General features: G+C 45.6%; 1 protein-coding gene across 1 annotated transcript; it reads right to left on the bottom strand.

Moving 5' to 3' along the window:
• Positions 1-17,203: 17,203 nt before the first annotated feature.
• On the bottom strand, positions 17,204-23,548 carry LOC111957578 (trifunctional nucleotide phosphoesterase protein YfkN-like). The gene is made up of 8 exons (XM_070436905.1): positions 23,415-23,548; positions 22,219-22,711; positions 21,955-22,102; positions 21,611-21,776; positions 21,332-21,479; positions 20,925-21,083; positions 17,392-17,438; positions 17,204-17,261 (listed from the first exon to the last, which is right to left on the bottom strand). Exons 1-8 carry the CDS (start codon positions 23,546-23,548, stop codon positions 17,204-17,206), a joined length of 1,353 nt encoding a protein of 450 aa, XP_070293006.1.
• Between the last annotated feature and the right edge of the window lie 1,777 nt (positions 23,549-25,325).

The following is a 25,325-nucleotide window of genomic DNA, read 5'->3' as shown; positions in this document are numbered from 1 at the left end:
ATGGTAATTAGGATGGGAGGACCTCCAGGCTCCTGTAGGCTACATATACAAACCGAACCCCATGAGTAAAGACGAGGGAGGGATGGGAGCCCTGAGGGGGCGTAGGATGAAGATGCCCCCAGATGCTGATCCAGACTCTAGCGTTTCCCCAACTAATGATGAACGTTAGGATTGGAAGAGGGTAAGCTGATCCTAGATCTGTGTCGGGCAAGTTTCAGCCAGTCCCAGATAGGGTTCAGTGAGTCGACTGTGGAGCCAAATCAAGTAACCTTCCCTACAGTTGTCTGTCTGTCTGTCTGTCTGTCTGTCTGTCTGTCTGTCTGTCTGTCTGTCTGTCTGTCTGTCTGTCTGTCTGTCTGTCTGGCTGGCTGGCTGTCTGTCTGTCTGTCTGGCTGTCTGGCTGGCTGGCTGGCTGGCTGTCTCTCTCTCTGTCTCTCTCTGTCTCTCTCTGTCTCTCTCCCTCTCTCCCTCTGTTTTTCTCTCTCTCACACAAAAAGAAAGAGTACTTCCTGGTAACAAAAACGTCTGCAGCGTCTGAACGGTTTGACATGCAAGACGATTATGACTCTCACAAACACAATTGGGTTCTCCATTTAGCTGTACTCTCACAAACACGATGGGGTTCTCCGTTTAGCTCTACTCTCACAAACACGATGGGGTTCTCCGTTTAGCTCTACTCTCACAACACGATGGTGTTCTCCATTTAGTCTTACTCTCACAAACACCGAATGGGGTTCGCCAATTTAGCTCTACTCTCACAAACATGGGTTCTCCTTTAGTCTACTCTCACAAAACACGATGGGGTTCTCCGTTTAGCTCTACTCTCACAAAACGATGGGTTTCTCCTTCTAGCTCTTACGCTCACAAACACGATGGGGTTCTCCGTTTAGCTCTACTCTCACAAACACGATGGTTCTCCGTTTAGCTCTTCCTAACACGATGGGGTTCTCCGTTTTAGCTCTACTCTCACAAACACGATGGTGTTCTCCATTTAGCTTACTCTCACAAACACGATGGGGTTCTCCGTTTAGCTCTACTCTCACAAACACGATGGGTTCTCCGTTTAGCTCTACTCTCACAAACACGATGGGTTCTCCATTTAGCTCTACTCTCACAAACACGATGGGGTTCTCCTTTAGCTCTACTCTCACAAACACGATGGGGTTCTCCGTTTAGCTCTACTCTCACAAACACGATGGGGTTCTCCGTTAGCTCTACTCTCACAAACACGATGTGTTCTCCAGTTTAGCTCTACTCTCACAAACACGATGGGGTTCTCCGTTTAGCTCTACTCTCACAAACAGATGGTGTTCTCCATTTAGCTCTTACTCTCACAAACACGATGGGTTCTCCGTTTGCTCTACTCTCACAAACACGATGGGTTCTCCGTTTAGCTCTACTCTCACAACACGAGGGGTTCCCTTTAGCTCTACTCTCACAAACACGATGGTGTTCTCCATTTTAGCTCTACTCTCACACAACACGATGGGGTTCTCCGTTTAGCTCTACTCTCACAAACACGATGGGGTTCTCTTTTAGCTCTACTCTCACAAACACATGGGTTCTCCGTTTAGCTCTACTCTCACAAACACGATGGGGTTCTCCGTTTAGCCTCTACCTCACAAACACGATGGGTTTCCCTTTGCTCTACTCTCACAAACACGATGGGTTCTCCTTAGCTCTACTCTCACAAACACGATGGGTTCTCCATTTAGCTCTACTCTCACAAACACGATGGGGTTTCTCGTTTAGCTCTACTCTCACAAACACGATGGGTTCTCCATTTAGCTCTACTCTCACAAACACGATGGGGTTCTCCATTTAGCTCTACTCTCACAACACGATGGGGTTCTCCTTTAGCTCTACTCTCACAACACGATGGGGTTCTCCGTTTAGCTCTACTCTCACAAACACGATGGGGTTCTCCGTTTAGCTCTACTCTCACAAACAGATGTGTTCTCTATTTGCTCTACTCTCACAAACACGATGGGGTTCTCCATTTAGCTCTACTCTCACAAACACAATGGGTTCTCCATTTAGCTCTACTCTCACAAACACGATGGGGTTCTCCGTTTAGCCTACTCTCACAAACACGATGGGCTATGGGTTCTCCTTTGCTCTACTCTCACAAACACGATGGGGTTCTCCGTTTGCTTACTCTCACCAACACGATGGGGTTCTCCATTAGCTCTACTCTCACAAACACAATTGGGTTCTCCATTTTAGCTCTACTCTCACAAACACGATGGGGTTCTCCTTTTAGCTCTACTCTCACAAACCACGATGGGGTTCTCCGTTTTGCTCTACTCTCACAAACATGATGGGGTTCTCCGTTTGCTGCTACTCTCAAACATGAGGGGTTCTATTTAGCTTACTCTACAAAACACGATGGGGTTCTCTTTTTGCTCTACTCTCACAAACACGATGGGGTTCTCCATTTGCTCTACTCTCACAAACACGATGGTGTTCTCCTTTAGCTCTACTCTCACAAACACGATGGGGGTTCCCCGTTTTGCTCTTACTCTCACAAACACGATGGTGTTCTCATTTTGCTCTACTCTCACAAACACGATGGGTTCTCCAATTTAGCTCCTACTCTCACAAACATGATGGGGTTCTCCGTTTTCTCTACTCTCACAAAAAACCAACAATTGGGAGTTTCCCTTTTTTTCCAATTTAACTCTCACTCCTCACAATACACCAATTAGGGTTTCGTCCATTTAGCTCTAACTCTCACCAAACACGATCGGGTTCTCCGTTTAGCTCTACTCTCACAAACACGATGGGGTTCTCCGTTTTGCTCTACTCTCACAAACACGATGGTGTTCTCCATTTTGCTCTACTCTCACAAACACGATGGGGTTCTCCATTTTACTCTACTCTCACAAACACGATGGGGTTCTCCGTTTACTTCTACTCTCACATACACGATGGGGTTCTCTGTTTTGCTCTACGACCCCCACAAGTGCCATGGGACTCGTCTGAAGTCAGTAACCTGATATGCCAACTACTGTTTGTAGCATCTGATCCGTTTGGGCTACAATCTAATGTGACCCCACAGTAGAAAAGGGAGGTTCACACTTGTGTTCTCCGTGGTGTTCTCTACGACCCCCACAAGTGTCACAGGACTTGTCTGATGGTAACCGGTATGTGCTAGTTTAAAATATTTATTGAAGTATGGACATAGTTTTGTGCCTACCCAAAAAAGGGGTTAAATATGTGCAAAATATATATATACGCACAATATGCACAATTGGTGGCTGACTAAATACTTTTTTGCCCCACTGTATATACATATTTCCTGAGCTTTTGTACATCTTCTAGATTTAGGACAGACACTTCCGAACCTTATTCCTCATTATTTGTCACGTTCTGACCTTAGTTCCTTTTTTATGTCTTTGTGTTAGGTTGGTCAGGGCGTGAGTTGGGGTGGGTAGTCTATGTTCTTTTTTCTATGTTGTTATATTTCTGTGTTTGGCCTGGTATGGTTCTCAATCAGTGGAGGCTGTCGATCGTTGTCTCTGATTGAGAATTATACTTAGGTAGCCTGTTTTCCCCATTTTGGTTGTGGGTGTTTATTTTCTGTGTAGTGTCTGTTCATCTTGCAGAACTGTTTTGTTTTGTCCTCGTTGTTATTTTGTGTAGTGTTCAGTTTTCAATTAAATTATGACGAACACTTACCACGCTGCATTTTGGTCCTCTTCTCCTTCACCAGACGAGAATCGTTACATTATTAATTTTTTCACTGTCTTTTTTGCCATTTATAAATGTGTTATTCAATGAGTTTCTATGGGCTATAGTAGTAAAGGCCAAATTCAATATTTATCCCACAAAAATAATTCCCCTACAAATAATGTCCATTCATMATATTCCACATAATAATTCACATTTGCGGTTGCTGCAGGATTATTTTCCTACTGTACCAAACTGGCTCAAAGCAATTCACTATTAAAGCTTTGATTCAACAGTATGCTACTGTATAAACTTGTGATATGCAGTAGCAACTAAATTCTTGACTAACTGGCATTAATTTTGTCAGAAGACTACATTGGAATTATACGCTAATATAGGCCTAGCATCGGTACGAACAGTGGCTTACTTCACTGGTTACCTGATTTCACCATTGTATTTCATATCTACCAAACACTCAACTCATCCGCCTTAATCAGGTCTACACCGGTACACCTGTCCACACATCAAATAGAGCTTCATGAAATAGAAATTAAGGGGAATAGAACACATTATAGACAAATGACACAAATGAAGTGCTCTACCTGGAACCAAAAAGGGTTCTTCTATGGGGACAGCTGAAGAACGAACGCCTTTGGAACCCCTCAGGAGTACAACTCATCAGCATCTATTTGAATATTCTTGTCAAAGGACTGCCACTACCCCTATTAAGACCTGCCCTTGAACTTAACCTTGATCTTAGATGGGTTGTGTTATGTTATTCTACCGAAATAATACATTTTTTGTTGTTGAATTAATGAATACATTTTATTTTCGTGTCAAACCGCCAGTTGGTAACCCATCCCTTATGGGATTAATTGACACATTAACAAACATTACCATAATTCACTATGGTAATTCAATGATAATTCTTCTTCCGGCGTTCTCTGCAGTGCGCATCACAAAAAAAAACATCAATACATAATAGTCAATAAGGTTATCCAAAAAATAATTACATCCCTAGAGCAGTACAATAATATATATACATATATACATACTGCATATACACACATACATACATACGTACGTACATACATACATACATACATACATATGTAACAGTATAACTTTAGACCGTCCCCTCGCCCATACCCGGGTGCGAACCAGGGACCTTCTGCACACATCAACAACAGTCACCCACGAAGCGTCGTTACCCATCGCTCCACAAAAGCCCGGCTTGCCAGGCAAGGGGAAAACCTACTTCAAGTCTCAGAGCAAGTGACGTAACCGATTGAAAGCTATTAGCGCGTACCCGCTAACTAGCTAGCCATTTCACATCCGTACACATACATACATACATACATACATACAGTTGAAGTCGGAAGTTTACATCACTTAGTAGGAGTCATTAAAACTCGTTTTTCAACCACTCCACAAATGTCTTGTTAACTTCTCACGAGTCACCAACCCTGTTCCGGGAGCACCCCGCACCACCCCCCACTGAATAGCATAGCTAGCATAGCGTCACAAGTAACTTGTAGCATCTAAATATCATTAAATCACAAGTCCAAGACACAGATGAAAGATACAGGTCTTGTTGAATAAAGCCACCATTTCAGATTTTTAAATGTTTTACAGGGAAGGAACAATATGTAAATCTATTAGCTAACCACGTTAGCAAAGGAGAGGATTTTTTCACTCCCAACAGTTTTTCCCTGCGTCAGTAGCTATCACTATTTCGACTACATAAAAATATATATAGCCCTAACCAAGAAACAAATTCATAAGATGACAGTCTGATACATATTTATGTGTATAGCATAGTTTTTTTTTTGAAAATGTGCATTTTTCAGTGTATAAATCACAGTTCTACATTGCAGCTGCAATCTGAAAAGGTGCCGACCACGCCAGAACAATTACAGAGACCAACGTCATATAACTAATTACTCATTTTAAAACCATTTCAGAAAAATACACAGCGTACAGACATTGAAAGCCCAACATCTGGTGGAATCCAAACAAATATTTCAGATTTATAAAATGTTTTATAACGAAAACAAAATGTAGCGCTAAATTAGCAAAGCTATACCAGGCAGATGCGGCTGGGCGCCACGGCAAGATCACATGCACAACAGATATGATATAACATCGTAAATTGGGTCTTACTATGGCTGATCTTTCATCAGAATGTTGATCAAAGTGTCCTTTGTCAAGATGGAGTTGTTGTCAGTTCAGAGTCGTTCCTTTCTCACTCCATTTAGCACAGGTACCGGTCGGTGGCACCGTATTTCTTCAACGATACTAAAATCTAACAACTGACACCGCAAAACTCCCTAAAAAAATCAAATAATCTGAGTTAAACTATATTGAAAAAAACAATACATTACGATGATCTGGTCACATGTATCAAACAAACTCGACACGGAGATAATAATGGCCGCACAACAGAAGACAAACGTAGCTCCAATTTCCATGCAACAAAGAACCGGACAGTTGTCGGTCATGCCAAAGATTTTGCTCTCATTTCACGTCAGGCCCAGATAGACAAGAAATTTTTCCTCTGACGTCCTCTAGACACCCGAGGAGGCCAGTGAGTTGTGTTTCGGGTCATAGGAGGCACGACCATATATAGGCAGAGCTTTGAAGCCAGCATAAACATCTTGATTTATGTTCTGGTCATGGAAAGTGCTGTGAATGACTTCTGTATCACTCAGAGACAAAATTGAACGGATTTAGAAACTAGGGATTGTTTTCTTTCCAATGGTATGATTCATTATGCATATAGTAGAGCAATAATTGAATATAAGAGGCAGTTTAATCTGTAGAGCAAATTATGCTAATGCGAAAATAGCACCCCTGTATTCTCAAGAGGTTTTAACAAACTATAGTTTTGACAAGTCGGTTAGGACATCTACCTTGTGCATGACACAAGTCATTTTTCCAACAATTGTTTACAGACAGATTATTTCAATTATATCATGTTAGCACAATTTCCAGTGGGTCAGAAGTTGACATACACTAAGTTGACTGTGCCTTTCAACAGCTTGGAAAATTCCAGAAAATTATGTCATGGCTTTAGAAGCTTCTGATAGGCTAATTGACATCATTTGAGTCAATTGGAGGCGTACCTGTGGATGTATTTCAAGGCCTACCTTCAAACTCAAGGTAGACCTCCACAAGTCTGGTTCATCCTTGGGAGCAATTTCCAAACGCTTTAAGGTACCACGTTCATCTGTACAAACAATAGTACTCAAGTATAAACACCATGGGACCACGCAGCGTCATACCGCTCAGGAAGGAGACACGTTCTGTCTCCTAGAGATCAAATGTACTTTGGTGCAAAAGTGCAAATCAGATCCCAGAACACCAGCAAAGGACCTTGTGAAGATGCTGGAGGAAACAGGTACAAAAGTATCATATCCACAGTAAAACGAGTCGTATATCGACATAACCTGAAAGGCCGCTCACAAGGGAAAAGCCACTGCTCCAAAACCGCCATAAACAAAGGTCAGACTACAGTTTGCAACTGCACATGGGGACAAAGCATCAACTTTTTGGAGAAATGTCCTCTGGTCTGATGAAACAAAAAATAGAACTGTTTGACCATAATGACCATCGTTATGTTTGGAGGAAAAAGGGGGAGGCTTGCAAGCCAAAGAACGAGCATCCCAACCATGAAGCATGAGGGTGGCAGCATCATGTTGTGGGGGTGTTGGCTGCAGGAGGGGCTGGTGCACTTCACAAAATAATGGCAAAATGATGTGGATATATTGAAGCAACATCTCAAGACATCAGTCAGGAATTTAAAGCTTGGTCACAAATGGGTCTTCCAAATGAACAATGACCCCATGCATACTTTCAAAGTTGTGGCAAATGGCTTAAGGACAACAAAGTCAAAATATTGGAGTGGCCATCACCAAACCATGACCTCAATCCTATAGAAAATGTGTGGGCAGAACTGAAAAAGCGTGTCCGAGCAAGGAGGCCTACAACCCTGACTCAGTTACAACCAGCTCTGTCAGGAGTCATGGGCCAAAATTCGCTCAGCTTATTGTGGGAAAGCTTGTGGAAGGCTACCCGAAAGTTTGACCCAAGTTAAACAATTTAAAGGCAATGCTACCAAATACGAGTTTTATATAAACTTCTGACCCACTGGGAATGTGATGAAAGAAATAAAAGCTGAAAGAAATCATTCTCTGTACTATTATTCTGACATTTCACATTCTAAATAAAGTGGTGATCCTAAGTGACCTAAGACAGGGAATTTTACTAGGATTAAATGTCAGGAATTGTGAAAAACTGAGATTAAATCAAATCAAATCAAATGTATTTATATAGCCCTTCTTACATCAGCTGATATCTCCAAGTGCTGTACAGAAACCCAGCCTAAAACCCAAACAGCAAGCAATGCAGGTGTAGAAGCACGGTGGCTAGGAAAATCCTAGAAAGGCCAAAACCTAGAAGAAACCTAGAGAGGAACCAGGCTATGAGGGGTGGCCAGTCCTCTTCTGACTGTGCCGGTGGAGATTATAACAGAACATGGCCAAGATGTCAAATGTCATAAATGACCAGCATGGTCAAATAATATATATCACAGTGGTTGTCGAGGGTGCAACAGGTCAGCACCTCAGGAGTAAATGTCAGTTGGCTTTTCATAGCCGATCATTGAGAGTATCTCTACCGCTCCTGGTGTCTCTAGAGAGTTGGACAGCAGGTCTGGGACAGGTAGCACTTCCGGTGAAAGTGAGGGTTCCATAGCCGGCAGGCAGAACGTTGAAACTGGAGCAGCACATGGTCCTAGGGCTCAGGTTCCCAGAGAGAGAGAAAGAAAGAAAGAGAGAGAGAGAATTATAGAGAGCATACTTAAATTCACAACAGGACACTGGAGAAATACTCCAGATATAACAGACTGACCCTAGCCCCCCGACACATAAACTACTACAGCATAAATACTGGAGGCTGAGACAGGAGGGGTCAGGAGACACTGTGGCCCCATCCGATGATACCCCCGGACAGGGCCAAACAGGCAGGATATATCCCACACACTTTGCCAAAGCACAGCCCCCACACCACTAGAGGGATATCTTCAACCACCAACTTACCATCCTGAGACAAGGCCGAGTATAGCCCACAAAGATCTCTGCCACGGCACAACCCAAGGGGGGGCGCCAACCCAGACAGGAAGACCACGTCAGTGACTCAACCCACTCAAGTGACACACCCCTCCTAGAAACGGCATGGAAGAGCATCTGTAAGCCAGTGACTCGGGCCCTGTAATAGGGTTAGAGGCAGAGAATCCCAGTGGAGAGAGGGGAACCGGCTAGGCAGCGACAGCAAGGGCAGTTCGTTGCTCCAGTGCCTTTCTGTTCACCTTCACACTCCTGGGCCAGACTACACTCAATCATATGACCCACTGAAGAGATGAGTCTTCAGTAAAGACTTATAGGTTGAGACCGAGTCTGCGTCTCTCACATGGGTAGGCAGACCATTCCATAAAAATTMAGCTCTATAGGAGAAAGCCCTGCCTCCAGCTGTTTGCTTAGAAATTCTATGGACAATTAGGAGGCCTGCGTCTTGTGACCGTAGCGTACGTGTAGGTATGTACGGCAGGACCAAATCGGAAAGATAGGTAAGAGCAAGCCCATGTAACGCTTTGTAGGTTAGCAGTAAAACCTTGAAATCAGCCCTTGCCTTAACAGGAAGCCAGTGTAGGGAGGCTAAGACTGGAGTAATATGATCACATTTTTGGGTTCTAGTCAGGATTCTAGCAGCCGTATTTAGCACTAACTGAAGTTTATTTAGTGCTTTATCCGGGTAGCCAGAAAGTAGAGCATTGCAGTAGTCTAACCTAGAAGTAACAAAAGCATGGATTCATTTTTCTGCATCAATTTTGGACAGAAAGTTTCTGATCTTTGCAATGTTACGCAGATGAAAAAAAGCTGTCCTTGAAACAATCTTGATATGTTCGTCAAAAGAGAGATCAGGGTCCAGAGTAACGCCGAGGTCCTTCACCGTTTTATTTGAGACGACTGTACAACCATCTAGAATAATTGTCAGATTCAACAGAAGATCTCTTTGTTTCTTGGGACCTAGAACAAGAATCTCTGTTTTGTCTGAGTTTAAAAGTAGAAAGTTGGTAGCCATCCACTTCCTTATGTCTGAAACACAGGCTTCCAGCGAGGGCAATTTTGGAGCTTCACCATGTTTCGTTGAAATGTACAGCTGTGTGTCATCCGAAATAGCAGTGAAAGTTAACATTATGTTCTCGAATGACATCCCCAAGAGGTAAAAATATGCATTTGGCTTAGGTGTATGTAAACTTCCGACTTCAACTGTACATACATACCATAAACCATTAAAAAAAAGAAACAGATGTCACTTGAACCCAGTCTGACACAAAGAAACGATTGATATGGGAAACAAGCCTATACACATTCTATATACACACCATTAACCACCTAGAAGACAAATATGTTTACTATTTAGTTATAGGTAGCCCTTTTTATTTTATTCCAGGCTTTATGTAAATATTCTGCAAACGGAAATACACATTTTCTGTCCAAGAGTTTTTGTCCTAGAGTTCCACAGGAACCCAACTGATTATCTTTTTTTTATCCTGTTCTTTTGAAATAATGATACAATGATTCAACCCTCATGTTCTGTGTCCCAGAGTTCAACAGAAAACCCATCGAGCAGCAGTGTGGAGGAGGATGTGAGTTCTGGGGGCTGGGGGCAGAGAGGGATTTGTCTGTGCTGTGTGTCTGGACACTTACTTCAGCACTTACATGTGCCACCTCTGTAACCACATCTTCTGTGAGCCCTGTCTCCGTACCTTGGCCAAGAACAGCCCAACAAACACCCCCTGCCCACTCTGCAGGGACCAACATCACACATGTCTTCTTCCAGAAGCGTGAGCACATTATCCAAACACTTTTCTCCTTGTCTCTCTCACGACCCCTGCTCTATAAGATACTGCAGTTGGAAGAGCCGTGGTGGAAACATTTAGCAGGCACGTGAACAGATAGGGGTCTCCTTTGCACTCCCACAGCAGTCACTCAATTAGCCCGTGAGCTTTTTTTTTTTTGATCTGTAAATTAGTCAAGTGGCCAACTATCTAAACTTGTAGCAAGCATGGTTGAATTACCGAACGGGGTGGGGCCCCTTGATAATCAGTTATAAACTGCAAACATTTGCCTCCACCCTATGGCACAATGTGTGGAATTGCAGGAAATTTGCTGTAAAACTGCACATTTTTCTCTACAGCCCATGGCGAAATTAGTAGAATTGCATGAAATTAGTTATAAAATTGCTAAATCTTCTCTCTGCCCCATGGCAAAATGTATAAGTTCTGTTTTTTCTGTGATCCCCAATCCCCATCAAAGTTGCCCATCCCTGATTTAAATACATTTGCCAAAGTTATAGAATTACTGCCGTCTGTTCAGAAATGAATTAAATCATTCAGAATACTACACCATGAGAAGGCCTATAATTTAGCCACAGAGGATCAATAGCATCCTTTAAAAAAATTGCCTAGCTGTGTTATTGTAGCCCAATAGCAAGGGCGTAGCCTGCAGTCGGTAATACACGGCAAATCAGTCAGTGAACAGCATGCAGACAAAATACACCTTTCGCAATATTTCAAATACAATCGCGGAAAAACAAAGGCTGGAAAGCAAATGGCTCCTGCTGAAAAGAGAAGACTCTAATCTGACTGGTGTAGGCTACCAACATATTTTATCAACTTCCAAATAGGCCTATTGAGAGAACATTGCTTTTCAACGTTAAACAAGAGAGATAGGCTTTTTGTCACAAGCGCATCGGCTGCAGTCAGTGAAACTGGAACGCTTTTATTTAGGACTATGATTTTCGACTCATATTGTACAATGTGTGTGTCTCCACAGAACTAAGCCGAGGCTATTGATGGATTCAAGACGTGGTTGCTTTTATTTGTCTCAGATTCCCAGTTTGGCAGTCAAAGAAGCTTGTCCTTTCAATTATTTGTGCAGCATGAAAAATATTCTGCCAATGTCTCTTGTCATGTACAGTAAAATGACCTAGAATTACATGAAATGTGTTTATAAAAGGACAAGTTTTTGTATCCAAGTTCTGTAAGCGACTCTACTCCACTGCTCTATACCACTATGCAAATGTGATTATATGCATGCAGTGCATTATTGTAGAGGGGATTTTTTTGTATCTGTACCTCAGAGCTCCCAAGGTCACCCCCCTCTCATGCTCACTTTTTGCTCCGGCGCCTCCCGATTTACAAATTTAGCACTGAACACAGGTAGTCAAGACTCTAGTGTCACGATCGTGTGGAGGATTGACGGACCAAAACGCAGCAGTAGGAAAATAAGCCATCTTCTTTTTATTAAGAAGAAGGAGAACCGAAAACAAAACACTCTTACAAAACAAACAAACGACCGACCGTGAAGCTAATAAACGTAGTGCACATACAGGCTACAAACGTTCAGACATAGACAACTTACACCCAACATAGACACAGCTAGACACATACACTCAACACAAACCCATACACTACACCCAACACCCCCTTTACCATATACCCACCAAACCGATAAAACACAAACATTCCCCATGTCACACCCTGACCTAACTAAAATAATAAAGAAAACAAAGAATACTAAGGCCAGGGCGTGACATAACCCCCCCTTAAGGTGCGAACTCCGGGCGCACCAGCCACACAGTCTAGGGGAGGGTCTGGGTGGGCTTCCTTCCACGGTGGCGGCTCCGGCACTGGTCGTGGTCCCCACCCCACCACAGTCACTAACCGCCTCCTTAGCTTCTCTCAATGACCCCCCTCCACATTAACCCACTGAATTAAGGGGCAGCTCCGGACTAAGGGGCAGCTCCGGCTAAGGGGCAGCTCCGGACTAAGAGGCAGCACCAGGGTAAGGGGCAGCACCAGGATAAGGGAGAGCACCAGGATAAGGGAGAGCACCAGATAAGGGGCAGCTCCGGACTGAGGGACGGCAGCTCCGGACTGATGGACGGCAGCTCCGGACTGAGGGACGGCAGCTCCGGACTGAGGGACGGCAGCTCCGGACTGAGGGAGGCAGCTCCGGACTGAGGGACGGCAGCTCCGGACTGAGGGACGGCAGCTCCGGACTGATGGACGGCAGCTCCGGACTGAGGGACGGCAGCTCCGGACTGAGGAGGGCAGCTCCGGATGAGGAGGCAGCTCCGGACTGAGGGACGGCCCATGGCTGGCTGACGGATCTGGCTGCTCATGGCTGGCTGATGGATCTGGCTGCTCATGGCTGGCTGACGGATCTGGTTGCTCATGGCTGGCTGATGGATCTGGCTGCTCATGGCTGGCTGACGGATCTGGTTGCTCATGGCTGGCTGACGGATCTGGCTGCTCTGGCTGGCTGACGGATCTGGCTGCTCATGGCTGGCTGACGGATCTGGCTGCTCATGGCTGGCTGACGGATCTGGCTGCTCATGGCTGGCTGACGGATCTGGCGATCCTGTCTGGTTGGCGGCTCTGGCAGATCCTGTCTGGTTGGCGGCTCTGGCAGATCCTGTCTGGTTGGCGGCTCTGGCAGATCCTGTCTGGTTGGCGGCTCTGGCAGATCCTGTCTGACGAATGGCTCTAGCGGCTCTGACTGACGAACGGCTCTGACGGCTCGGGACAGACGGGGCGGCTCTAATGGCTCGGGGCAGACGGATGGCTCAGATGGCGCTGGGTAGACGGATGGCTCAGATGGCGCTGGGTAGACGGATGGCTCAGATGGCGCTGGGTAGCGGATGGCTCAGATGGCGCTTGGCAGACGGGCAGTTCAGGCATCGCTGTGCAGACGCAGACTCTTGCCGGCTGAGGCGCCACTGTAGGCCTGGTGCGTGGTGCCGGAACTGGTGGTACCGGGCTGGGGACACGCATCTCAGGGCTAGTGCGGGGAGAAGGAACAGGGCATACTGGACCCTGGGAGCGCACATTAGGCCTAGGCGTGGTGCCGGAACTGGTGGTACCGGACTGTGGACACGCATCTCAGGGCTAGTGCGGGGAGCAGCAACAGGACGCACAGGACTCTGGGGACACACAGGAGGCTTGTTGCGTGGTTTAGGCACTGGTGGTAAAGGGCTGGAGACACGCACCATAGGGCTAGTGCGTGGAGGAGGCACTGGTGGTACTGGGTAGGGGCGGGGAGGTGGCGCCGGAAATACCGGACCGTGCATGCGTACTGGCTCCCTTGAGCGCCGAGCCTGCCCAACCTTACCTGGTTGTATGCTCCCCGTCGCCTGACCAGTGCGGGGAGGTGGAATAACCCGCACCGGCCTATGTAGGCGAACCGGGGACACCATGCGTAAGGCTGGTGCCATGTACGCCGGCCCGAGGAGACGCACTGGTGACCAGATGCGTTGGGCCGGCTTCTGACATAAGGCTCAACGCTCAGTCTAGCCGCGGCCGATACGTGGAGCTGGAATGTACCGAACCGGGCTATGCACCGCGTACAGGAGACACCGTGCGCTCTACTGCGTAACACGGTGTCTGCCCGTACTCTCGCTCTCCACGGTAAGTCAGGGAGTAGGCGCAGGTTTCCTACCTGACTTCGCCACACTCCTTAAAGGCCCCCCCAAGAAATGTTTGGGTTGTACTCACGGGCTTCCAGCCTTGTCTCCGTGCTGCCTCCTCATATCGCCTCCTCTCGGCTTTACTGCCTGCTCAGCCTCTCTAACAAGAGGCCACAGGCGACTACATTCACCTCCGCACAGAAACCCCCAGACGAAGCGCATGTTTAAAGCGGGCCAACAGACCACCCTAGCACAGGGATCCTGGAGCATGGGAGGAGAACTGGAATGTAAGCGGTTGTGCCCACGGGGCGCCCCGTTGAGCGCACTACCGCGCAGATATATCGCCTTCCCTCTCCGATGAACTGACCGCTAAGGGAAGGCCACGCTAGTGTAGGCCTGGAGAGGTCCTGTCTGCCCCACCCACCCCACCGTTGTACCCCCCACACATTGCCGCTTCCGGAATCCTTGTGGGTCGAGGAACATTCTGTCAACGACCTCGCTGTGAGACGGTTATTGGCGGACCAACCACACGCAGCCACGTCAGGCAAATAAGCATCCTCTTTATTATCTAAGCACGAAGGAGTAACCGTCCCCGTCCCCGATCAACAAACCACACCTCTTCACACCAAACAAACAAACCGACCAGACCCCCGATCGACACGCTAAATACCCCACCGTACGTCGCCACCACTACAAGGCTACACAACCGTTCAGCACATAGTTACCCTCCAAACTCTCTCACCAACCCACCAATACGACATCAGCGTCACGACCCACATACCACATCATCAACCAACCTCACGATACACTACACCAACACACCCTCCACCTACTTTCTACGCCATATAACACCACCAGCAATCCCAACCCGAGAAACCCCCAGCCCCCATAACACACCACCACACACACCACCACCTCTCCCACCACCACTCCACTAATCACCCACCAGCTCCCTCTATGTGTCCACACACATGTCCTAACTACAAATAATAAATTGAAAACATAAGAGCATACAACGCGCAGCAGCGCCGTCACTACATCCGCTAGCTGACCCCACCCCGTTCGCCCTCAGTACTACACACAACTACTAATGACACCAGCCATCCAGCCAGCCACGCCGCCATACACTGTATCATAGCTCTAGAAGCATTAGAAAACAGTTAGCGCTCATATTACCTGCACATCGCAGTCGCTCAACTTCACATTTCTACGGAACACTTCTCACGATACAATCCCAAGTAAGTGAAGCTCAGCCTCACCGACACTAGCAGACATTACAGTCATAATCCCCACAATCAAGTGACTACGCGACGACTACACACTACTCGACATCAATATTCAGCTTCACCACTCGCTCTGTTCACCAGTCCATCCTTGTCTATAGAGAAAGGCACTATTAATTACCACGGCGATGGACACATGCTGATGCTGTCTGAATCAATGTGGTTTCTCGCACATACCCAACACCACACTGGCAACCAACGCGGAGCCTAGCACAATGCAATTGACTCGTCTCTGTGCCAGCTGCGGTAGCTTGCTCTACAATTTAGTAGATCCGAGTGTAGTGTCGGTGTTGCAGAAAGAGTCTATATTGCTCAAAAATGTCAAAGCTTCTCGTCAAAATGCCTCAGTTCCAGAGGCGACGTCTAAATCAGTGGTGCGAAAAGTGATCTACAAAAAATTCAAGAAAAGGTGGGTTTGGTGCCATTTTTCATTGAAACAGCACCTGCCACCATTAAAGGTCTGTGCACGGCCCTGCCATCTAGCCTAGGTACCAGTCTATTTAGCTGTCATTGCCACCTGCCATCTGAAAGGTCTGTGCACAGCCCGCCATCTACATTTACATTTACATTTAAGTCATTTAGCAGACGCTCTTATCCAGAGCGACTTACAAGTTGGTGCATTCACCTTATGATGTCCAGTGGAACAACCACTTTCCAATAGTGCATCTAACTCTAAAGGGGGGGGGGGTTAGAAGGATTACTTATCTAATCCTAGGTATTCCTTAAAGAGGTGGGGTTTCAGGTGTCTCCGGAAGGTGGTGATTGATTCCGCTGACCTGGCGTCGTGGGGGAGTTTGTTCCACCATTGGGGTGCCAGAGCAGCGAACAGTTTTGACTGGGCTGAGCGGGAGCTGTACTTCCTCAGAGGTAGGGAGGCGAGCAGGCCAGAGGTGGATGAACGCAGTGCCTGGGTACCATCTAGCCTGGGTACCAGTCTGTCTACCTGTCATGCCACTGCTTCTACTCTGTGTCATATGCCAAAGAATAGGCAAGGYACCATCCAGTACTTCCACCTATCAGTGATCACAAAGGGACAAAGATAAGGAAAGGAAATCATTGTAGAGAATTGGAACATACTGTTCTACTGTACTCAAAGACAAGACACAGTTATCACTGTCCACGAAATGAAATGTCTTGTCATGCTATTCAATTTTGGAAAACTGGTACTGCATTTATGACAATTCATGATGTATAGATGATGAACAAATCAAAACAAACTTGCTTGTGTGGTSATGGGGAATTAGTGAGCTGTTACTATCTGTGTTGTTGAACATGCAGTTATTACTCTGCGCATTGCTTCACTACCCTCCTGCAGAGAGTCCTCTAGGGAGTATTACACACCTTGGGTCTAGCACTGACCAGATGAGTCATTCAGACCAATGAGAAAAAATGTAACTGGGCCTTCTATTTACAACACATTAATATGATGGAGGGCTATGGACTGAATAAAGGCAGGTTTCAAAATGGGTCAAACCTGCCACAGCTAAGCTTATGTAGACTGGGCCTTGCTTGCTTCCTTTGCACTACCTACATTAACATGAGTCAGAAATATAAACTATTCGTTGTTATACACTGATTACAGATGCATTGTGTTAGGTGATTGAATGCAGGTGATTTGTGTGCTGAGGGCTAACGCCACAGAAAGCAAAGAGGCTGTACTGGAGAGAACCTCAAACACATTAAGGGTGCTTGACAATGATTGGACAGCATGGTTTTTAGATGAGATTCTTTTGCTGATTATCCAGGCCAAGGTCAAAACGGGGACAACTGTAGCTGTRTGAGGGGGGAGACAGAGGGAGACAGAGCACCTTGAACTACTTCAAATCAAACACTTATTTTGCCTCCAAATAAATGTTTATTCCTGTATGTATCACACATGAATAAAAAAGTGCAAATGTCTAACCAGAATCTACTCAAATAGCTAGAGATAAACTGTAATAGTGTTTGCTGCTAGGATAATCAGATAGTTAACAAGGAAGGTCCTTGTTCTGTGTCTATGTGTTGCAGAGTTGAACCACACAGCACCACACAGCAAGGATATAGCTCTCACGGAAACAGACTTTCCAGAAGGCAAGCTGTGCAAAATGGCCGCTCCAGAGCTGCAGGAAACTTTTCCGTATTTCCGGAGGTGAGTGTTGTTATCTGTCCATAGACATGAATGAGAAAACATAATGCTTATACTTTATTTTACAGTCGGAAATAAAACATAATATCTAAATAGAGATGACCAATAAGATAACCACATGGTAATGTATTTATTTATTGCCAATATGCAATGATTACGTCATTATTATTTATCACTTACTGTGTACTTGATTAACGTACATGCAGATTTATTTGGATAGTCCATCTGAAGATTCTCTGCAGACTATCTACAGACTATCAGTAACATTTCAACTAACTATCTACATTTTTACATTTTAGTAGATGCTGTTATCCAGAGTGACTTACAGTACTGAGTGCATACATTTTAAATTGAACCCATAACCCTGGCGTTACAAGCGCTAAGCTCTACCAATTGAGCTACACAGGACTGAGCTACTAATCCTAGCTCTAACCCTAACCTTAACCCTTATCCTAACCCTAAACGTAATCCTTACCCTAACCCTAAACCTATCTCTAACCTTAGCAAGCAGTTGATTATCAACAGATAGTTTGTTGATAATATAGAAATCCGGAATATCCGAATAAAGTGTGACCAAAAGTTGAAATAACCAGATTTTCTCCTGTCATTCTAACCCCTCTCAAGGTTTCCAAAGGCAATCTATTGCGATAGCCAGGCGTCAGTTCCCCTGCGGAACTGGGGGACGCCACGGACTTTGAGAACGCATGGACATGGTCATTATATACAGTATATCTAGTCCGTCAACTGGGTCACCGGCTTCATCATCTTCTACTTTCTCTGCTACTTCTTCTGAAGACGGAAGGATAGATGGGTAGATGGATGGAGAGAGGAAGGGAGGGGGTTAAAGAAGGAGAGGAGGCAGAGTAATTGACAGACACATTGGAGATGTGCTTGGTAGAATACAACCAACAGTGTCCCAGCTGATCCCTATTGAATTGAGGAAACACGGTACCATATATGGGCATTGGGGAATCACATGATCTGTACACAGTTGACCTATACTGCTTCAAGTTTAATGTAAATAAGCAACAACAAAGAGGTACCTGGATTGATTCTAAGTCTTCAGTGTGATTGGAAATAGCAATAATTTGTAAGCCGCCTTCACTCCTGACAGAAGTAGAACTCTGCTCAAGCCTTTCTAATGGTTTGTTTCACTGATATGTACAGAAAACTGTATTATTTTATATTTTTTTAAATATAGAATTCTGCGTTTCCTCTACWCCTCCATTTAGAAAATGGGTTGCTCAGCGGTGTATCTTTGAAGTGAATTGTGAATCCAATTCATTCACTTCTGTTCTAGTTTAGTTCCAGCATCAGAGCACTCATTGGGTCTGTAGTCATTCCAATTCAAAGTATTCACAGTGGCATTGCTTGAAATCAGCTACTGTGCTGTTATTAAGAGTATTGTACAGTTGAAATCATCTATTGCGCTGTTAAGAGTATTGTACAGCTGATTTTTACCAACCACATGGTTTTCCTGGGTTTTATTTTATTCAAAAGAATAAAAAGAATAAAAAGACCCAAGTCACAGAGTCCCTAAATGTAAAGACTAACCAGGGATGGACATTAATGCTTGTCCTCTTGTCCGGGACAAGTAACAAAATGTTTCTGACAAGAATATAGATTTAAGTTGTCTGATTGGACAAGTAAAAAATGTATCACAAAATTCACAACATCAAACAATTACTCTGATCAGAATTGGATCAGAGGCCAACATTGGAATAATATTTAAATACATTTTTCATGTACATAAATAAAAAAGCCTACATGTCAAAGTTAAGATGATATGCACATTGTCCAAACCAATGCCAGAAAGAGTCGTTCAACTTTAATGATACAGAAATATAGTCTGAAGGCCAGTCATGTTTGACAAATATAATGAAGGATAATTAGCATTAACGTCTAAAGGCTTGATTCTGTCTACATACTTGAGGCATGGTTCCTTCAGATCAAATTGTCACAAAACCAGAGAGTGAAGGACAGTGTCTGTTGCAAGCCGCACATCACCCACCTTGAATCTGAGAAGAGACGGTCACCATTTTCAAACTACTTAACCATAATCTTGATTGTTTAAAACCTGGATGTTTTATGTAATTTTATGAAGCATGTCTTACKTTGTGTCAAAGTAGCCTAGCCTAGCCAAAATACCACCATAGAAATGTTGATGGAATTATTTGTATTTATAAACACTTAATATGGTGTTACAGATGTATTTTTATTTTTGCACAAGTCCCTTGAGCTTTTGGACAACTACATATTCCGTCCTACTTGTCCTAGGGACAAGTGGCAAAAAGAAATGATGTCAAGCCCTGCAGCATGACCAGAAAGTTCCTAAACAGTATAGGCCATATAATACCCCACATTATCATCCGTTACAGCAGGGTTCTTTCAACGGTAGAAGCAGGGAATCACTGATTCATTCACCCAACACTGTGATGTTGTCAAGATGTAATTTGCTATGAGGAACAATGGCCTTGCACATTGACTGAAACTATCTAATTTAAAATGAAAACATCAAGTCAGGGGTGGTTTTAACACAAAAACACAGTGGTGAGTTTTGTTCAATTCATTTCCTTTTTACTATAATGTTGTCATGAACACATGTACACTGTTCCTCCTCCTTCTCCGTTCAGATCCTTATACATTGCCACCATATATGCCACAAAATGATCATTCAAAATAAATACATTTTCTGTAATATATTAGTTGTCAATATTCAACTGTATTGACAAGGGGGAAAAATGTGGTGTAATTTTGAATCATGTCAATAAATTGTATTTAAAACTTCAAGGACTGCTTGCTGCTTGATTGCTTCAACAGTACTACAAGTAATGGATTACTTAATCTCATGTTGCTGTCTGAGCATTCATTGACAGTCCGCCTGTTTATAAGGCTGATAAAAAGCAAGAGGCAGATGAGAGATGTGAAACTTGATGTAATTTCCCCTGGCTTACACTGTGACTATGGAGTCATGGCTGAGTTGCTCTGTGAAATTATCTGATGAGGAACAGCCCTACCCACTGTTAGCCTTCTGTTTCTGATTGGCCCTCAGGGTAGACATGGAATATCCTGCCCTCCACTCCGGGCACCACAGCCACTCCCACCTCCTCTCCCTCCAGATTCTCACTCTTGGTACTTTCAATGGCTACAGAAACACCATCAATACACACTCCAGGTTAACTGTCATTCACAGATGTGATCAGCACAACAATGAAAAGCAGGACATATTGAATAAGAGGTTCCTTATCTGAATGAATTAACGAATGAATGAGGCAGCTGTGCTCACCAGACACAGAGGGGCTGCTGGACACCTTGATGAGGCCCATCCTGTGGCCAGACATGCACCTCTTCGTGCCTCTGACGATCTGGCCAGACTCAAAGTGGTTGATGAGGATGGTCGACAGGATCTGAGCATTCTCTATGTCGTGCCTATGAGGACAGCTACTGAACATAGTGTAGCCATCTTTGCCCTGAGGACAAAACAAGAGAGGATATAAAGGAGAATATTGTCAATGTTTATTTCGCTCTGATACCAACATGGCTGCTTGCTATACTGCTGTGAGGAGACAGTTTTACCTGTCCACTTAAAAACACTGCATCCTCCGCTGCTAACTAATGGATGACTTTATGTGTTGTATATAACGTAGGGAAAGTGTACAACACTATTCCAGTAGCTGTGGCTGAGTGTGCTAATATGAAGCTGAAGACTATACCCTACCTTAGTTAAGAATTCTTTCATGGCCACCGCATACTTTCTGTCTCTATCTAGACTCTTGCCTTGAACCTTCACTGTCTTAGCGATGACTCTGTGGCCAGGTTTTCCATTGGGATCAAAGCCAAACTGGATCCCTGAAACCTGGGGAAATCTGGAAAAATGCATCTTGTGTCAAAAACTATTGTGATTGCTTTTCCTGTGAGAATAAAGCAGTAACTACAATAAAACCAGTTCACTCATAATGTGGTTTTGGTGCCTTTTCAGTGTGTTCCAGTGCGGTACCTTCCATCTAAATCAGGGTAGATGCTGACCCCGTTCTCCAGGCCTTCGTAGAGCTGCTGCCCCGTAGCCTCCACCACCAGCACGGGGTCCTTTAGTGGCAGGATCTGCAGCAGGTCATGCATGGTCAGGGGACCCGCCGGGTGCAAGCGGTCAGAACGCAGAGTACCTATACAGGGACAGAATCATGATTCAACAGACAGACCTGGGTGCCAAACTTTTTCAGAATTGAACAACTCTGCACTATTTTTTTTCAATTCTGAAATCAAATATGGAGGCAATATTTAATAAATAAACCTAAACTATGCTTATGACTGGAACAAAAAATMTATGGAAGGTGTAATAACCTGAGTTTAAAATCGCCGCCTCAGCATGAGTGGCCTCCAGCATGGCGTTGGTGATCAGATTACCCAGGTTGCACTCTGCTCGTCTCACGGTGGCGCAGCGTCCATCCAAGGTCACGTCTGTGTGGCACAGGACCTCTCCAAGCATATGCTGAGACAAAGTGACATAAATTCATAAAACATCATCTTAGTGGCATCTGGGCTGGCTACTAACACAAACACACACTAGGCTACTGTAAGCAAATCTAGCTGTAAGCTAATACTCACCTGCATATTGTCAGTGTATCCTTTCACAATCTGTTTGATTTCCGCATCTTCCTCAAGGTCTCTCATTGTAGCTCTCTTTTCACAGGTGTACTTGAACGTTCCATCCTGGTCCTTCACAACGTCAATCTTTGACAGGTACCTGAACTCTGAGCCACTCTTTACGATCAGAATCCCATTGACCTCCAGAACCCCATACTCATGGTCATGTCCTCCCAGGATGAGATCCACACCGTTGGACTCGGATGCTAGCCTGATGTCATTACGCCACCTCATGTGTGTGACTGCGATGACCAGGTCAGCCCCTTTGTCCCTCAGCTCAGCAGAAAGGCGATCAGCTGTCTCCACATAGTCTGTGTAGTGGATGTTGTTCTTGTCCACAGTGCCCAGGGTATCCAGCCAGTCCTCCTCTACCAGGCCCATGACACCAATCTTTAGGCTGTTCCACTCCAGGATGCTACTGACCATGCCATGGCCCAGCGTTTCATGAGTGAACCTTTGAGAGAACAAATTGAATTTGTTTGTTCACATTGAAATAATACACTAGAAGCAAAACATAGAACAAAAGTAGTGTTGCTTCTCATTGTCCTGCAAACCAATAGTCCTTTAGGTACAACAGAAGATGTATTGAAAATTGAGAAGTATTGTCACGATCGTTATAAGACGAKTGAGTGGACCAAGGCGCAGCGTGTAAGAAAGCCATCTTCTTTTAATGAAGAAAAAAACAAACACTTGCAAACGAACAAAAACAACAAACGATCGTGAAGCTAAAACGAACWAAGTGCACACATGCAACATAGAACATAGACAWTTACCCACAATCACCTAAAGCCTATGGCTGCCTTAAATATGGCTCCCAATCAGAGACAACAATAACCAGCTGTCTCTGATTGAGAACCAAACCAGGCAACCATAGACTTTCCTAGACCTCTCTCCTGAACACAACCCCATACACTATACAAAACCCCCTAAACAATACACACACCCTAAACTAGACAAAACACAAACTTCCCATGTCACACCCTGACCTAACTAAAATAATAAAGAAAACAAAGAATACTAAGGCCAGGGCGTGAAAGTTACCTCCCCCCCCAAAGGTGCGGACTCCGACCGACACAACCTGACCATTGAAGGTGGGGGCCGGTGGTTGGGCCTATTTATCGGCCGGCGCGCTCGGGTGCGGGAACGTGTGCCCCCACTCCACCATGTGTTCAATTACCGCTTTGGTGGGCTCTTGGTACGATCCTGGCTGCGCGGGCGACTCTGGCTGTCTCATGCTGGCGGGCGACTTCTGGCCTGCTTCATGGCTGGCGGGCGACTCTGGCTTGCTCATGGCTGTGCGTGGCGCGACTCTGGCTGCTCATGGCTGGCCGGAAGCGACCTGGCTGCTCAAGGCTGCGCGGGCGGACTCTGGCTGCTCATGGCTGGCGAGGCGACTTGGCTGCTCATGTCGCTGGCGGGCGACTCTGGCTGCTCATGCTGAGCTCGTCGCTGGCGCGTACTCGGGCTGCTCATGGCTGAGGGGGCGACTCGGCTGCTCATGGCTGCGGGCGGCTCGGACTGCTCAATGGCTGCGGGCGGCTCGGGTCTGAGGCTGATCCTGCTGCGGGACGAGCTCGGGCCTATCCTGTTCTGTGCTCGGTCGGCTCTGAGCTGAATCCTGTCATGACTGCGGACGGCTACGTGGCTGTGCTGATCCTTGGATCTGGCGGACGGCTCGGAGGCTGATCCTGTCTGGCGTGCGGAGTTGACGGTCTATGCGGTCAGTCAGGGACAGACGGGCAGCTCTGATCGGCTCGGTCGACGCAGCATTACGCTGCACGGGGCGAGCTCTGACGGCTCGGACAGACGGGCAGCTCTATCTGGTTGTACTTGGCAGTAGGGCAGCTCAGACGTGCTTGGCATGACGGCATCTCAGGACTGGGGCTGGCATGTTTAATCGGGCAAGCTCAGACTCGGTGCTTGAGCAGACTGTTTGGCAGTCTCAATGACGGCTTGCACAGTGACGGCAAGCTCAGACGTGTGCTTGGTCATGTTTACGACTCAGCTCTGGTCTTAAGTGCAATGTGTGAATCCCAACTTGCATTTCACTTCTGTTCGGGACGCTTATACCTCTCCAGCTCATCAGACGCTCACTCATGTGGTCTGTATCCATCTCCAGATTCGCAAAGTATTGCGCTTGCCGGAGTGGCCATTGCATGCTATATAACGATTCAGGCGTACCCGTGGCTGGAGGAACTGTGCCATCGCAGTTCTTCAGGCATTATAGTAGTGGCAAGGTGGAAGAATATGGCATTACAGTGGTGCAAATACTGCGAGACTCTACCTTGCCGCTAGTTACGCCAGAGTCACATTTGTACAGCGTGATTGTGTCTTACCAACCCACATGCGTTTCCTGGGGTTTATTTTATTCAAAAAGATTAGCAATATGGCCCTAAGGTTCACAGAGTCCCGTAACATGTAACAGGACAACCAGCTGGGATTGGTACATTAGAGCTGTCCTTCTGTGTCACACCCGGGCACGGAGAGTAACCAATAAAGTGGAGACTATTCCTGGAGCAAGAACTCAGTGAGAGTCTAAGTTGTGCGTTGATTGGACAGGATAAGAAAAGGTATCACAAGATTGCACCACCCATGAGAAAACAAGGCAAACATCAACTCCATGGCTACTCTAGAAGGTATGGATCAGAAGCCAAACATTGGCGAACAGGAAGGCAATGATATTATGTTAAATACGTGATCTGTCGGTGATTAGTACATAAAGCTAACTAGGATATAAGCCTGATCAAAAATTGTGGGCGACTGGAGAACACAGGCTACCATCAAGAGGGCTATGACGTATGCAGCATTGTCCAAACCAAATGTCCAGAGAGAGGAAGGTCAACAGGATTACCGTTTAATCTGCATTCACGAGGAAAAGACGTAGCGAGCTCATGGGAAAGAGGCCCCATCATGTGTTGACGAGACAGTGGTGAGATAGTAATGCACTGGTAGGTAACTGGGCTGGGGCTGGGGGAAGTAAGGTTGCCACCAGGGCAATTAACGTCTAAAGACTGATATCCTGTCTACATACTTGACGGCATGGTTCCTTCAGGGCAGTGACTTCAACA

The sequence above is a fragment of the Salvelinus sp. IW2-2015 genome, linkage group LG33, assembly GCF_002910315.2.
Source record: "Salvelinus sp. IW2-2015 linkage group LG33, ASM291031v2, whole genome shotgun sequence".
In the NCBI taxonomy this organism is placed as follows: Eukaryota; Metazoa; Chordata; class Actinopteri; order Salmoniformes; family Salmonidae; genus Salvelinus; species Salvelinus sp. IW2-2015.
Note: the sequence above shows the minus strand (reverse complement) of the source record. Positions and strands in the feature narration are given on the sequence as shown.